General features: G+C 36.0%; 1 protein-coding gene across 7 annotated transcripts in view; it reads right to left on the minus strand.

The window, feature by feature from the left end:
* BIRC6 (baculoviral IAP repeat containing 6) overlaps positions 1–13,082 on the minus strand; it is a 170,976-nt gene that overhangs the window by 97,525 nt on the left and 60,369 nt on the right. For 4 of the 7 annotated variants that reach the window (XM_064648546.1, XM_064648542.1, XM_064648545.1 and 1 more), the window contains exons 27-39: positions 12,809–13,023; positions 12,417–12,625; positions 11,765–12,111; positions 10,525–10,744; positions 9,466–9,599; positions 6,955–7,092; positions 6,091–6,233; positions 5,547–5,678; positions 3,449–3,664; positions 2,919–3,102; positions 2,361–2,516; positions 1,901–2,034; positions 126–279 (exon numbers count right to left, since the gene is read on the minus strand). In XM_064648546.1, coding sequence (XP_064504616.1) covers positions 126–279; positions 1,901–2,034; positions 2,361–2,516; positions 2,919–3,102; positions 3,449–3,664; positions 5,547–5,678; positions 6,091–6,233; positions 6,955–7,092; positions 9,466–9,599; positions 10,525–10,744; positions 11,765–12,111; positions 12,417–12,625; positions 12,809–13,023 — 2,382 coding nt within the window. The remainder of the gene's footprint in view (positions 1–125; positions 280–1,900; positions 2,035–2,360; positions 2,517–2,918; positions 3,103–3,448; positions 3,665–5,546; positions 5,679–6,090; positions 6,234–6,954; positions 7,093–9,465; positions 9,600–10,524; positions 10,745–11,764; positions 12,112–12,416; positions 12,626–12,808; positions 13,024–13,082) is intronic. The other 3 variants (XM_064648544.1, XM_064648543.1, XM_064648547.1) reach the window with 2 other exon arrangements.

The following is a 13,082-nucleotide window of genomic DNA, read 5'->3' on the forward strand; positions in this document are numbered from 1 at the left end:
GGCATATAGGAAATGTAATTCTTTCCATGTAACACACAGATTGTTAAAATAGTGTGATGTGCTGAAGTGTCGAATACAGTATAACAGAAAAAAAACCTGGAACAAAACTTCACTTCATTGCTTACCTTGGGAGACTGATATGCTGACAGTCTGTGATCCATTTTTCTCTGTCGTTACTGGTGGTTTTGCAACTGGAATTCCAACACCTCCAATGTAAGGATTGTAATTGTAGGTGCCATATTCGGCACCCCAGTAATCGTACCAGGTGCTGCTTATAGGCTTAAAAATCAAACAAAACAAAAAAAAAAGGAAAAAAATAAGCAGCAATTCTTTAGACTGTCAAAAAGCTTTTAATGACTAAAAACAAAAACTGAAGTTACAAAAAATTAAAACCAGAAGATTGGATTCAATAGCTTTAGAAAATTTTGTTTCAATTCTTACTGCAGTATAAGACTGAATCCTTAGTGATTGTCAAAATCTAGCATGTAGTTAGCTGTCTCACAGACTCAAGAAGCCAATTTCAAAAAGGTTATCATCGGTTTTTATTCACACGTTTGTACCGTATTGTAAATTTGGAAGTAGAGTATCACACAAATATTTTGAGGAGTTATTTATCAAGAGAGAATACTACACTACTAACTGTACTAGTTAAGTACCTTGAAGCCTCAGTGAGGCTCAGGGACTATTTGTACTGGCTCTGCAAAAAAAAGAATTGAATAATCTCTACTTGTGTCATAATTTAAGACACTAAGAAAGCATATGCATCACAAGAAAAAAAAGCAATGTAACACTGCATGAAGGCAATTTGTGTATGCCTATCTTTTTTATGGTGACATTCAATACCAACTCTCGTTTTACAGATACAGAAGCAAATATGAAGAAGGATTAAGAATGAAGAAGTGTTTTTATCTGTTTGTTAGAGGACAACAAATCAGGCAATAAGATTATGAAGGTACCTGTAGATGAAGTGGACTAAGGAGTACTGCCACATGAAATCACAGTAGAATAAAGAAGGCAGGAAACATCAGTAACAAAAAATTAAGCAGTAAATGTAATTTTTGGTGGTAGGGTGAGATTTAAAGAAAAAAATCTTTACAGGATAGATAATTCGCAGAAGGACATATGAGGAAATACAGAAAAAAATTTAGTGTTTTCTGAGCAAGTGGTGAGACAGGTAATTTAGGTTAATTCAAATGAGACTAATGGTTTAAGTCAATACTGAGAGGTGTGCAAAAACTCCAAATGTCATCCTTAAAAACAAACAAAAGAGACTTGACATTTTGTTATGAACAGCTGTGTTTCTTTACAGCTGAAATATTTTTGGTTTTTAACACACATTGACACTATATATACTATTATATCTAAATGTTATTGTACTACCTCTGATATGGTTAGCCCTTGTTTTAAGTATGAAAGCATTTAGTAATTTTCTTGTTCCACAGTGAAATAAGTTTGGAAGTTAGTTGCTTCTCTTTGTAGTCTGAAGCCAGTCTGAGCACTGGTCACTGCTGACTTCCTTTTTTTTAAACACAATACTAATAGTATAAACTTTTAAGACTAATTGCAGCAGTAAATGGTACCCTATTCTTAATAAGAAAGGACAAGACTAGATCTTATTTTTCCTTTATGTTATGCTTTTGTTGTCTTTAACATGTGCTGAAGTATGAGTAAATTCAGAACCTCTTCTTTATATAGGAATCTTCATCCAAAAGCAAGATATTTTGTGGTCAACTGAGACTGAACAATCTCTACATTCTTTCCTGTCATTCTGCATTAAACATTTATAAGAAACTAAAAGCAAGTCTAGGACATCAAATACCACTATTGAAGCAGTATAAGAGAGAAAGGATGTTCATATTTCACATGTAAAGGTTATCTTGAAAACTCAGGTATGATATACCTTGAAGACTTTGGCTGCAAGGGGATCTTTTTCCAAATCAATATCCAAAGGATCAATATCGACTTCCATCAGGTCTTGCAGTAATTCAAGATCAATGTCCTTATCTTTTTCCAAAGATGACAGTGGTGGAGCACCTTTGATTGATTAAAAGAGTATTAACACTACCAAGTAAAAATTATAAAACACAGATGTATCATACACTTAATGGGTAATTTTAAGGCTTTTAATATTACAACTTAGTGGAAAAAGTTAATAAACGCAACCAAGTTGCCTTTTAAAAATAATGGCAAAAATAACCATTTTTTAGTTATCACAGAATTGTTCATAATCTGCCTATATCACAAGAAACTAAGTATCCTACCACCAAAAAATCATTGATTGGTACCTCGATAGATGAGTAAAAGTTTTTTTTTACTCTTTTCAATAAACATATATACATCAACATTATGGAATAATTTACCTGTGATGTCATGTGTCAAGGGCTCATCTATTGTCTCCACTAACTGAACTGTGGACTGCTGGAGAGAGTCATCAGAATCCCCAGCTGAAGCACCAGCATCTTCTCCCAAAGCACTTTCTTCCATAGCTTCAGCTGCTATAGGTGCCAACAACTCTCCTATGTATTAAATTAAGCAGACAACTTCATTTCAAGCTTTATTCCAGTTACAACTTAACATCCCTGTGTCTAGGCCAACTGTCTTGTTTTTCTTCATCTAACTCTAAATTCTCTAGGGGCTACTTCTTCAAGGGGAGAAGTTTTGAATAATTTTCCAATAATCAGGTTCATATAAATCTGACCTTTTCTATGCACAAGTCACTAATTCCGGATTGACTGTAATTGCAATTTTAAACTGCATTTTTACACACTAAACTAAATTTTATGATTTGCTTGTGGCTTTTTTTAATAGTCTTGTGTCAGCAGATTCTAATATAGTAATAAAAAAAACCTCCTAAAACATTAAAGGAAAAAAGATTCAAGTGCAATGTACATTCTGAAAAAAATGAACTTAAAACAAACCTGCTAGAATATCCTGTAGCATACAAGTCAGAGAATACTGAGCCCATGCTCCTCCCCAAGAGATGTCTCCTCTGTTAAAGTCAGTTCCAACAAGAAGCAGCAATAATCGTTCCAACTGAGTCTCATTTACAATCTCACATAAATGAATTGTTGGTCTTGTAGCGTTTGCAATTCTAGCAAGAACCTATAAAAAATACATATGCCTATTCATATTTAATCCTATAAAGTATAAAACAGCTTTAATTTCTATGATTATCAGATTTTGTTTACAAGTAAATTAGGTATCTTTACCAGCTCAAATTTTAGAATTTTGTAAGTGTAATCACATGAACATATTTTTTTAAAGTTAATTTTTCCAGGCAATTTTGAAGCCATCATATTCTAAGTTACACAAAAAGTGACAGATCAGAAAAACTTCCTCACTAGAAATTACTTCAAATTTTAATGCTGTAGCTAATTTTTACCATCAGGCAAGCAGAAAGCAGTAACAGAAAGCTAACTTAATGTGGTCACTACAGAGTTCTGTTTACCTTACAAACAAAAAGAAGTAAATCTGCATGACAAGTAAAGTCCATGGACAATAGAAAGAGTGCCAGCTTTTGCACTACAGAAATACAGCGTTCATGGGCCAGTGTAAATGGAAGTGGTTCAATTTCTGGAGTTTCCTTTGTTGTTGATACTTCTGTGTCTAAAGAAGAACGAGGCCATTCTGCAGTTCTACGCAAGCGTATTAAGTCCTTGAAGTGCTGCAGAAATTAAATTTGAAAGAACAGTTACATTTTAAAACTAACGTCGAAATCTTTTCCCAGTGAAGCAGTGATGCAGCAATAACAGTAAGTGTAAATCTTCTTAAGAAAATAAAAAAAAATCTAAAAATATTCGAGAATCTGGAATGGAATTCAGGCGTTATTGGCAGAAATTTGCTTTGGCAGCGTGGTATCTCAGGTGACAAACTCAAAACCAAATCCAGTTGTGCAGAAGTACCTTTATTAAGCCTTTATGTTTGCCGTAAAACATATTGCAAATATCTATTTTAGAAGTATTTTTCATATTTCCACACCTGTACATAAAGCTATGGTTACCATGAAGCAAACTGCATATAAAAATAGCTAATATGGAAATGCACCCTTACAAGAACACTGCCTTCTCAGTTCTTCACGTTAGATAAATCATCAGTAATTTCTAAAATTCTTAATACTTTCACGGTACAAAATGTGCATTAGCCACCATAAATTGAACTAGTTTGATAGTGGATCAGAGTTCTAAACTACAACCTTTTGACAGAGGGCCTACAAATTTAAGGGAGAAAAGAAGGTGCTTTTATTAATCCTCTCATGCACCAAGGGCATACATTTAGCAGCTCAGCTCATGGTATCAGCTGCACTAGCAGTTATTAGATGACACAAATGCCTCTTACAGTCTCGCTTGAGAAGGAGCTACTGAAGTAGACTGAAGAAAGAGCTATTTACTAACACAAAGGTTTCAGCTTTCTCCTAAATACAGTACATGTTTTAAATTACACAGAGCTTGTCATAACTGAAAGTGATTAGTAGGTGAAAGAGCAAAACCTGCATGAAACGTAGCTATCAAGTATATGGTAATACCATAACTAGAAGTTAAGAAATGGTAAGGGGAAAGTTCTTTAGTTCCATATGGTTTTTTGATGCAACATAGCAGCTATAAAGTGAAATTTAAATATCTGGACAGCATAGTTCAGCCAGTGGCTCAAGGGGGCCACCAGTGGATATAACCTGCTGGAATAAAGCAGAGGACAGTGCAGGAAAGAACAGCTCATGACAAGCATGGTTAGTGAAAACTTAGGGCTTATTTTTATGCTACTGTTTATTTTTTTTTCCCATCTTTACTGGAAATTGTTGTAAGATTTCCCTTTAGATTGCCTGTAAGGTCCAACACTATAATCTCTTTCCATAGACCTACTTTCAGTCATCCTAACAGACATGAGTACTACTGAAACTAGTGAGTAAATATTTAAAGAGATATCTCAGTTTGGTAGCTAGAAAGATTTATACATTTTTTGTGTTCCTTGCAAAGTCCATATTGTCATCTCCAGAAATCCCTAAATTTCAGCACCTCATCTCATAATTCTTTAACTACTACATCCACACTCAGTACCTGGGGCTTACTGCAAGATGCCATAACTTAAGCAGCAAGTACTTTTAGGAAGCTATGAAGCTTATGAGAAAGTTCAAAAAACGTTCTCAAAAGTAATATTTATTAGTTTGGGGAGACATAGGCATGATTATTTTCTCATTACTTAACCAGAAAAGCATCCAGAAGAGCATCAAGCATAAAAGCTAGCCATATAAAGTATTATTTTACGTTTTCATTGGTGCATGTCATCCAAAGTTTAATGACATGACTGGCATTCCCAAAGCTACAAGTTTATTAGTGATTTTGGCCAAGACTACCTAAAAAACCCCTGCAGAAGGATAAACTATTTTTCACAGAGCAGTAAATTTCCAGATGGCTGCTGTTTTCAGTATTAGAATATACCTGATAGCAGCCATAATGAAACAACTTTTTATAGTAAGGTCAAAGTAGGACAAAAATGACTTTGCAGGAACAGGTCTTTTCACGCAAAGGACAAGAAGTCAGTTACAATCATACCTTTGAAGTAGCCTGCTTTAGTTTTGCCTGTTCTACTAAAAGTTTGTATGATGATCCTTTGTTGCTTTGTATTTTCTCTTTTTCCATCTGTTCCACCAAAGCCTTCTGTTTTGCTTTTAATAAGTTAAGTTGCTAAAAGAAAATGTTAATAGGAATAAATGAAAACTTAAGCAATAAGATGTTAAAAGGATCAGTATATGTTCATATGATAGCAATCTTCAGTTTGAACCGTAACTCGAGCTTTTAAAATACTTTTAAATCACAGCTTAGGTACTTGCACTCAGGTGTACTCATATTTAGAAAGTACATTATATTTATTGTCTAATATGGGCCACAGAGTGCAACAGAACACTCCAACATTTGTTCTTCCAGTAGATCCCATGCCCCATGGTTTAAGACAAATGTCAAAGAAGTTAGGCAGCCTTTAGCTACAGAACCAGACCAATGCAAAAGCAAGGCTGAATGAGTCCCAAGGCCAAAGCTGTTCATTCTAGAAATGACAAATCCTGTAAATAATATATACTTATGTGAAAATAGCCACTACCGTGCTGGAAGTCACCTGTTTATGATGCACAAGCTGTTTTCTGATCTTTCGGGAATACAGTCTATCTAGGCTACTGTTGCCTTTAGTAGATCTGCTCAGACTCTGAGTGTGAAGGCTATTGTTTATAAAACTCCACTGGTTTCCTAATGCAAATAGAAAAAAAAAAGGATATATTAATCCATCTTATTAAATCTCACTTAACTCCAGAGACAAGTCTTTGTGTTTCAGCAATGGTTAGCATCTCAATAAACTAAATACTAGAGAAACAAACAAAATCTAACTCTCTTAGCGTTATGCAACTATCACCCCTGACAGTGTGATTTTAAAATGCAGTGGTACCATGTTGTTTTCGTTATTAAAACATATATGGAGGTTAGCAAGACTGTCCTAAATAAAAATATCTGAACAGCTTCATAACATAAAAACTTTATGTTTTTATTTTTAGAAAAGATGTTCAAAGAACATACCTAATCAGCACAATAACAACAACAAACCAAACAAAAAATGCATTTAAAAATACTGGATACAAATACCAAAACAGTGTGAAGTCATACTGTTGCCCTTTCTAACACTACAAAGTGTCTCAATTCTCTCAGTTGTATAGTCCACAGCCACAGGACAATATACAGACATTTTACAACCCAAAAATCTATCCTGCTTTTTTTTTCCTTAAAAAAAATGAAAGAAATTGTATTTCTAATGAGAAGGGAATGCAAAGAAGTAGATAAGAGTGCAAATAAAATTATCATAAAATCCATTTTTAAAATCTCATTTTTCAAGTGAATTGAAAATACATTTTTAGTATTTGAACAGTTCCTAAAGCAATACTCATAGAAGCAAGTTTTGATAATAAGTGTGATATACCTGTCAAAAATCGTTCTCTCTCTTTCCCATTCAGAGGTTTCTTGGCCGTGGCTGCTTCATCTTCAACAGTAGCTACATAATCCAGTAGTCTGGACACCAGCATTACAACCCAACTGATCATGGGAATGTCTAAAACTCCTTCAAAATAAACAGATTTGAGAGCCTTAATTTGAAGCCATAATAAACTTCACACATACTTTACTAGGCCACTCCTCTCTTTTTTTTTGTTTTTAAAGAGGATAAGAATCTGAGCACTCAAAAATGAGGGGAGAAACCAAACATTCAGCATAAAACTTAGATGCAAAACAAAATGTCACTGTTCTCTTAGTTTGATGAAGTCAGAAGTCAAAAGCCTCATCTCTACTATTCAAGCTAAAAATTAAGCAGCATTTTTTCAAAAAAGTCAAAAACTATATGCCTAAATTTCCTAAATACAAAATGCACAATGACAGTTATTTGCATTAAAGCACATAAACCAGATGTCTCAAATTCCATAGTGTGAAATTCCTCCATCAACCAGGGCTTCAACAAGACAGTTACAACTGTGCACACAAATACCTTAAGTTTTATTCCTTTATTAGTGTATTTCCACGTAGCCACTTCAAATGCCGTGTTTTTGTAAGGGCAGAAGGGAAAAAAACAGATCTTGCACATTGTTCAAGAAAAACCTTTGTGTGTGTGGAAAAGTCTAAATGAACAGTTCTAAAGTGAACTCATGAGTGCTCAACAAAGACCAGAAACCTACAAATAATGACCACTTAATTACAGTCATTATGCAAATGGCATACTTCTACATAATGCAATACAGCAAGGACACCAGCACTAGAGGTTTAATGCACATTTTCATATCTGTGCAGCGTGCTGAGCCATGTTTAACTACTCTGTGCTTTTCATGCACTGACTTCAAAAAAGTCTAATTAACTCAAACTATTATTAAGTCCAGACCAAACAAGAAAACTAAGGCACAGAAACAACTTGTCCAAAATCACATGTAGCTGGCATCCAAGTAATAGGATGCAGCCTGACCTGTTAATTCCAGTTTCCTGACCACACTGACAGAAAACAGCCCACCCCAAGCAGGCAGAGGAAGAACCCAAACAGGTAGGTCCATAACAGGACCTGAACAGGAACAGGTCTAAATTGCAAGAACAGAAATGAGGAGCAGTGGTGACCACTACACACCTTTCTAGTCGGCAGAATAAAAAGAAAGGAGCCTGCTGCAGAGTGAAGTACATACCTTTTCATACTTGACTTTAAACAAGAGTATTTCTTTTCATATCTCACAAAAAAAAAAAAAAAAAGAAATTCTCAACTTCTCTCCCTCCAAGTGTCTCTCAAACTTTTCAACTTCTCTCCACCCACAACACTCACCTCTTGCTCTGATTGTCCTTTGTTCCCCGACAAGTTTTCACCCTCTGACCCTTAGTTATGTGTGATAGTTCTCAAACAGGAATTTCTTCTGCCATACCTGATGCTTCCGCCACACATAATATTGCCCTAGTACTCACCTGTACTGTCCAGGAGGAAGGAAGCTGGAAGACCAGCAAACAAAGCTCTGAAGTATCAGTTACCTCTGCTTCCTAAAGTCCTCCATGAGGACAACTAGTAAGGCAAGAGCTATGAAAGGAATTGGAAGCTGTGGGGAGAGTGCAAACAGAGGTAGAGGAGATGTAAGCTTGGGTTTGCCTCAAACTAGTTAGACTATAGCAGGATATGGCCATGATAGAGAAAGTACAGGGTAGACCAGTGGAAAGCAATAGGACAGCTTCTGACACCAGCTGTATGTTTGTTTACATCAGGAGACAAAGTAAAAGTAAGGACAGAGTCTCAGCTGGTATCTACAGACCTCACAAGGCTAAGAATTTTAAACAATATATCTTCTGTGAGGCTCCACTACATATACATAACAAATGAAGTAGCCTACAGTGTGATGTTTTTAAAAGTAAGACTTTGGTTCAACCTCGGGGTGGTTAAGAAAACACCCAAAGAAAATAGAGTTCGAAGACTATAATTTCAGTAATTTTTTGGGGTCAAAAAATGTAAATGCCTCATAATCACCAAAAAAACCCCAAACTCCATGTAGCTTGCAGAAACCATATAGATACACCCAACAAAGTTGTCTTCATATCTGTGTTTCACCTCAAAAGCTTGAAACTTAGAAATGATCTCATGAGCAAAAAGGAGTATTTCTTTCCAAAACATTAAATTCCAAAGTCACTAGAGCCACTAGAGCTGTCTACACATTGGATGCTCCCCACACTCTGTCAAAGCTTCCTAACTGAACTAAAATCAATCAAATAGATTTTGCTCAGATTTAAATGGGATGGGGGAGGAATCTCTTTGACCACCTAAAGAACAAGAAGATTCATCACATTTTGAAAGACAACTGTGTTTTGGAAATATAAGTAAACAAGCAATTTCTTCTTTTATTACACCAAAAACTGTGAGTTAGTCTCTCAATTTTCTAGCTTAGAATTAATATGAAAATAGTTTCCCAAATTAGAGGGCTACCTTCAGTTCTTCTGTGCACAGGTAAATGAGGTTGCAGTGGTGACAGCAGGTTATCCAGGAGATTAAGTAAACTTTCTAAAACACCACTGTTGCTAAGCGATCTTTGGCCAATGCAAGAAAGCAACATGAAGACCCTAAAAATAAAATTTACATATTTAAGATTTTATCTCCTTTTCAGATTCAGTAATATTCTGAAACACCCCTTACAGAGCAATATCGTCCTAGTCTTTCATCTGAGACACAGATTGCTACAGAAAGCAGTACTGAGGCCCAGCAAGCGAACTGGATTTCACATCCTATTGTTTTAAGGTTAATGCAGCATTTTAGGGTGAACATTTTCTCTTTCACCCTCAAGAGGCCAGCAGAGCCTTCCACACGCAAAACAAGATCTCATCCATTTCATTTGCTATTACATATTACTGAATAGCTGGGACAGATAATTAAATCCATGTATTCTTATATCCTTGAATTACCTTATTTTAAAAAAATATGAAAATATAAATGTTGCTGTCCAAAGAAGGCAGAAAGCCACAGAACAGCAACTATGTCTGATTAAAACAAAATGCTAATGTTTAAAATATCAAAGACCTCAATCAATAATCTGAAATAACCAATACATCTAACATTCAGTGCTCAACTCTACACATGCTTCTCTTATCTCAGTGTAATCTTTTGCATTAAATGCTAACAGTGTGCCTTCCAGTCTCAATCCTACTTCCAAATGCAGCAGAAGAGCAGCTCTATGATGAGGGTACATTTAAACTTGATAAAGGAGGACGCTAGTTTTGACACTTGGGAGCAATCCTGCTAGGTATGCAAAGATCTCCAAGTAAGGAAAACCAGGAACTTATTGTAGTGCAAGCACCAAATAGGTGAAATAAATAACTGCAATCAGACATTTATCGTTTGTACTACTTTTTTGGGTCTATTTCTTAAATCAATGAAAATTATGGATAAGTATCCTTCAGTCATATTTTGTCAATTCCAATGTTAAGTTATGAACAACAAAATTACTTCAGTGATCCACAGCTAACTTATCAATATACACTTATATCTTACCTGTCCTGTGGGAAAATGAGAAGTTGTTCTGAATTGTATAATTCCTGCAGTACGTTTGAGAGAAACTGACCCCACCACCTTTCTCCTCCACAGAGCTGAACAAGCAGAAGGCCAGTATGCAATCGTATCTTTGGGGTTCCACTAATACACAGGTGTTTAAATAACTCTTCACAAGCTTGAGCATGAAAAGTACTTTGCAGAACCACAGGAACCGAGTGTCCTTTAAGAAAAAAGAGCAACTATGTTTAAAGAGACAATGACTCGAAAACATAGCAACAAAAAGTATGCAGTAAGGTTTTTAAATGACTAGGATTTGACTAAATGGCACAGGAGGAAAGGAGGGAATACATGGGGAGATGGTAATCTGCAGGTAACTCAAAGACCAGGCCATTTGGTCAAAACCAAATCAATTCCATGTCAGTGGAAATACCCTCCACCCCGAGTCTACACAAAGCAAAAACCAAACCATCACCACACTTAAGAACAAACTGGCACAGAAAATTACAAGACAGCAAAAAAAGCAAAAAGAAAACTAAATCAAAAAACCCACTACTCCTACTAAGACTTTTCAATTTCAATTCTCCAAGAATTCTTTCAATGACAAGCTTAGGAGATAAAAATCTTTACTGGATATTAAAAAATCATGAACTGAGTAGAGATACTGGTTTTATGAATTCCCCCCCACCATCTTCCTTGAGGCAATTTCTGCTTCCCCTGCCCACTTCTAACTGCCTAATCAATCTCCAGTGCTGCAAATGCTTCAATGCTTACAGATCCTTCCACAAGGTGATTCTACTTATGAAAACAACATGACTATTCTGCCTGAGCAGTTTTTTGTTACTTCAGCAAACTGAATCAGCCCACAGAAGGATCACGTGACTATGTGAACAAAGGAATATGCAGCCAGGACTACAGAAAAGGGAGAAGGACCTTGACACCTTCTCTTATACTTTTTGGGAAGTGGTTAAGTCAGCTTGGTGCCACTGATGAAACTGAACACTTATGTTACCAGCTACTAAAATCATAGTAGATGTAGCTTTGAGGAACCTGCCTAGTAGATGTCCCTGCCCATCACAGGGTGTTGGAGCTAGATGGTCTTTAACAATTATACATTTCTATGATTCTACACCCAAATATAGTTTAAAAGATTTACAGTAGGAAAGTATAGCTCAAGAAATAGAAATACTTGTAAATTGTTTCTAAAACATGACAAAAAATAAAACCTCAAAAAAATACTAACCATTGGAAGAATGAAGCAAACTAAGCAAAGTATCCAGTAAGTATCTAATGATGGTGCGTAACTGTTCTGTGGATGACATCTGAATCAACTCTTTTGGATCAGATTGCTCCTTGAGAGTTTTCCTGCTTGCACCTAAAGCTACTTTGAGCCTCTGAACAGCATGGTGAGCCAAGTTGAGTTGAAGCTGTAGCTGAATGCAATCCTGGTAAGCAGAAAATACTCTGCTATCTTCTTCTACCGCCTTGTCTGGCTTTCTCAAAAAGTACTGGGCATTGTTAGCACTATTGAGTGGTGGCAGGTCAATACTCTGCAGAAGAATTTCTAACCGATGACAGGCCAAATTGTACCTAAAGGGAAATATTCGAAGAACACAATTCAATACACATTAGCAAACAGCAATATATTTGACAGTCACCCTTCCAGAAGATAGCTTCTGGTCCATTTTGAATGCACTGTTAAAACAGACACTGAAAAAAAAAACAGTGCAGTCTTTGTTACTGCTACAAAGATATTCACTGCAACAACCCTACAACACAGGCAGAGTTTTCTTCGGTCTGAAGAATACAATGGGAAGAAAAAAGATCTGTAACATTATTATATCCCAGTGTTTTACATCAAAATAACTAGTAAATCCACATTTTTTTCTTCTAACCTGCACTGTATGTCTTCTTGCAGTGCAACCATCATTGCCAAATGTTGGTCAATGTCAGGCTGATTTGCAGCTTCACCTTCTCCTCTGAGGGGATCGTGCATTAGTTTCAGCTCATTTTCAAAGGGTAATATATAGGTATGGCCATAGTAAAATCCTAACGGGATTTTTGCTCTGGCGTTTGTGCTGCCGTAGCGACCAATAACAGTGATCTGAAAGAGAATGCAACTACCTTGTAACACAATTGTAACGAAACAGGTAAAATAAACACCAAGTCAAAAACACATCAAAAGGTTATAGCCAAGTAAAGTTTGGTCTGAAGAGAGCTTAAGTTAAAGTTCACATAGTAATAAATGTCAAGACTTTAAAAGACAGAGTATGCAGTCTGTTTTTACCTTCATAAACCTGCAAACTGGGGGTGGCAACAAGTCATGTAAAATAAGTGAGTGTGTGCTAATGTCAGTAGCAACTACCAGTCGCCTCCCATCCACTTCTTCTCCTAAAGTCCAGATGTCAATTGACAAAGAAGCCAAATCTCCACAAGTGGGAATCAATACATCCGTCAGTAATATAGGTCTTCCAAAATCCAAGGTCACGAATCTTCTTGCTCCTAGAGGAAAAACACAGGGTTGCCTAAAATACCAGTGTATGCTAACCAGTGAAGAGATG

Source organism: Pseudopipra pipra, chromosome 3, assembly GCF_036250125.1.
Source record: "Pseudopipra pipra isolate bDixPip1 chromosome 3, bDixPip1.hap1, whole genome shotgun sequence".
NCBI classification, from domain to species: domain Eukaryota; kingdom Metazoa; phylum Chordata; class Aves; order Passeriformes; family Pipridae; genus Pseudopipra; species Pseudopipra pipra.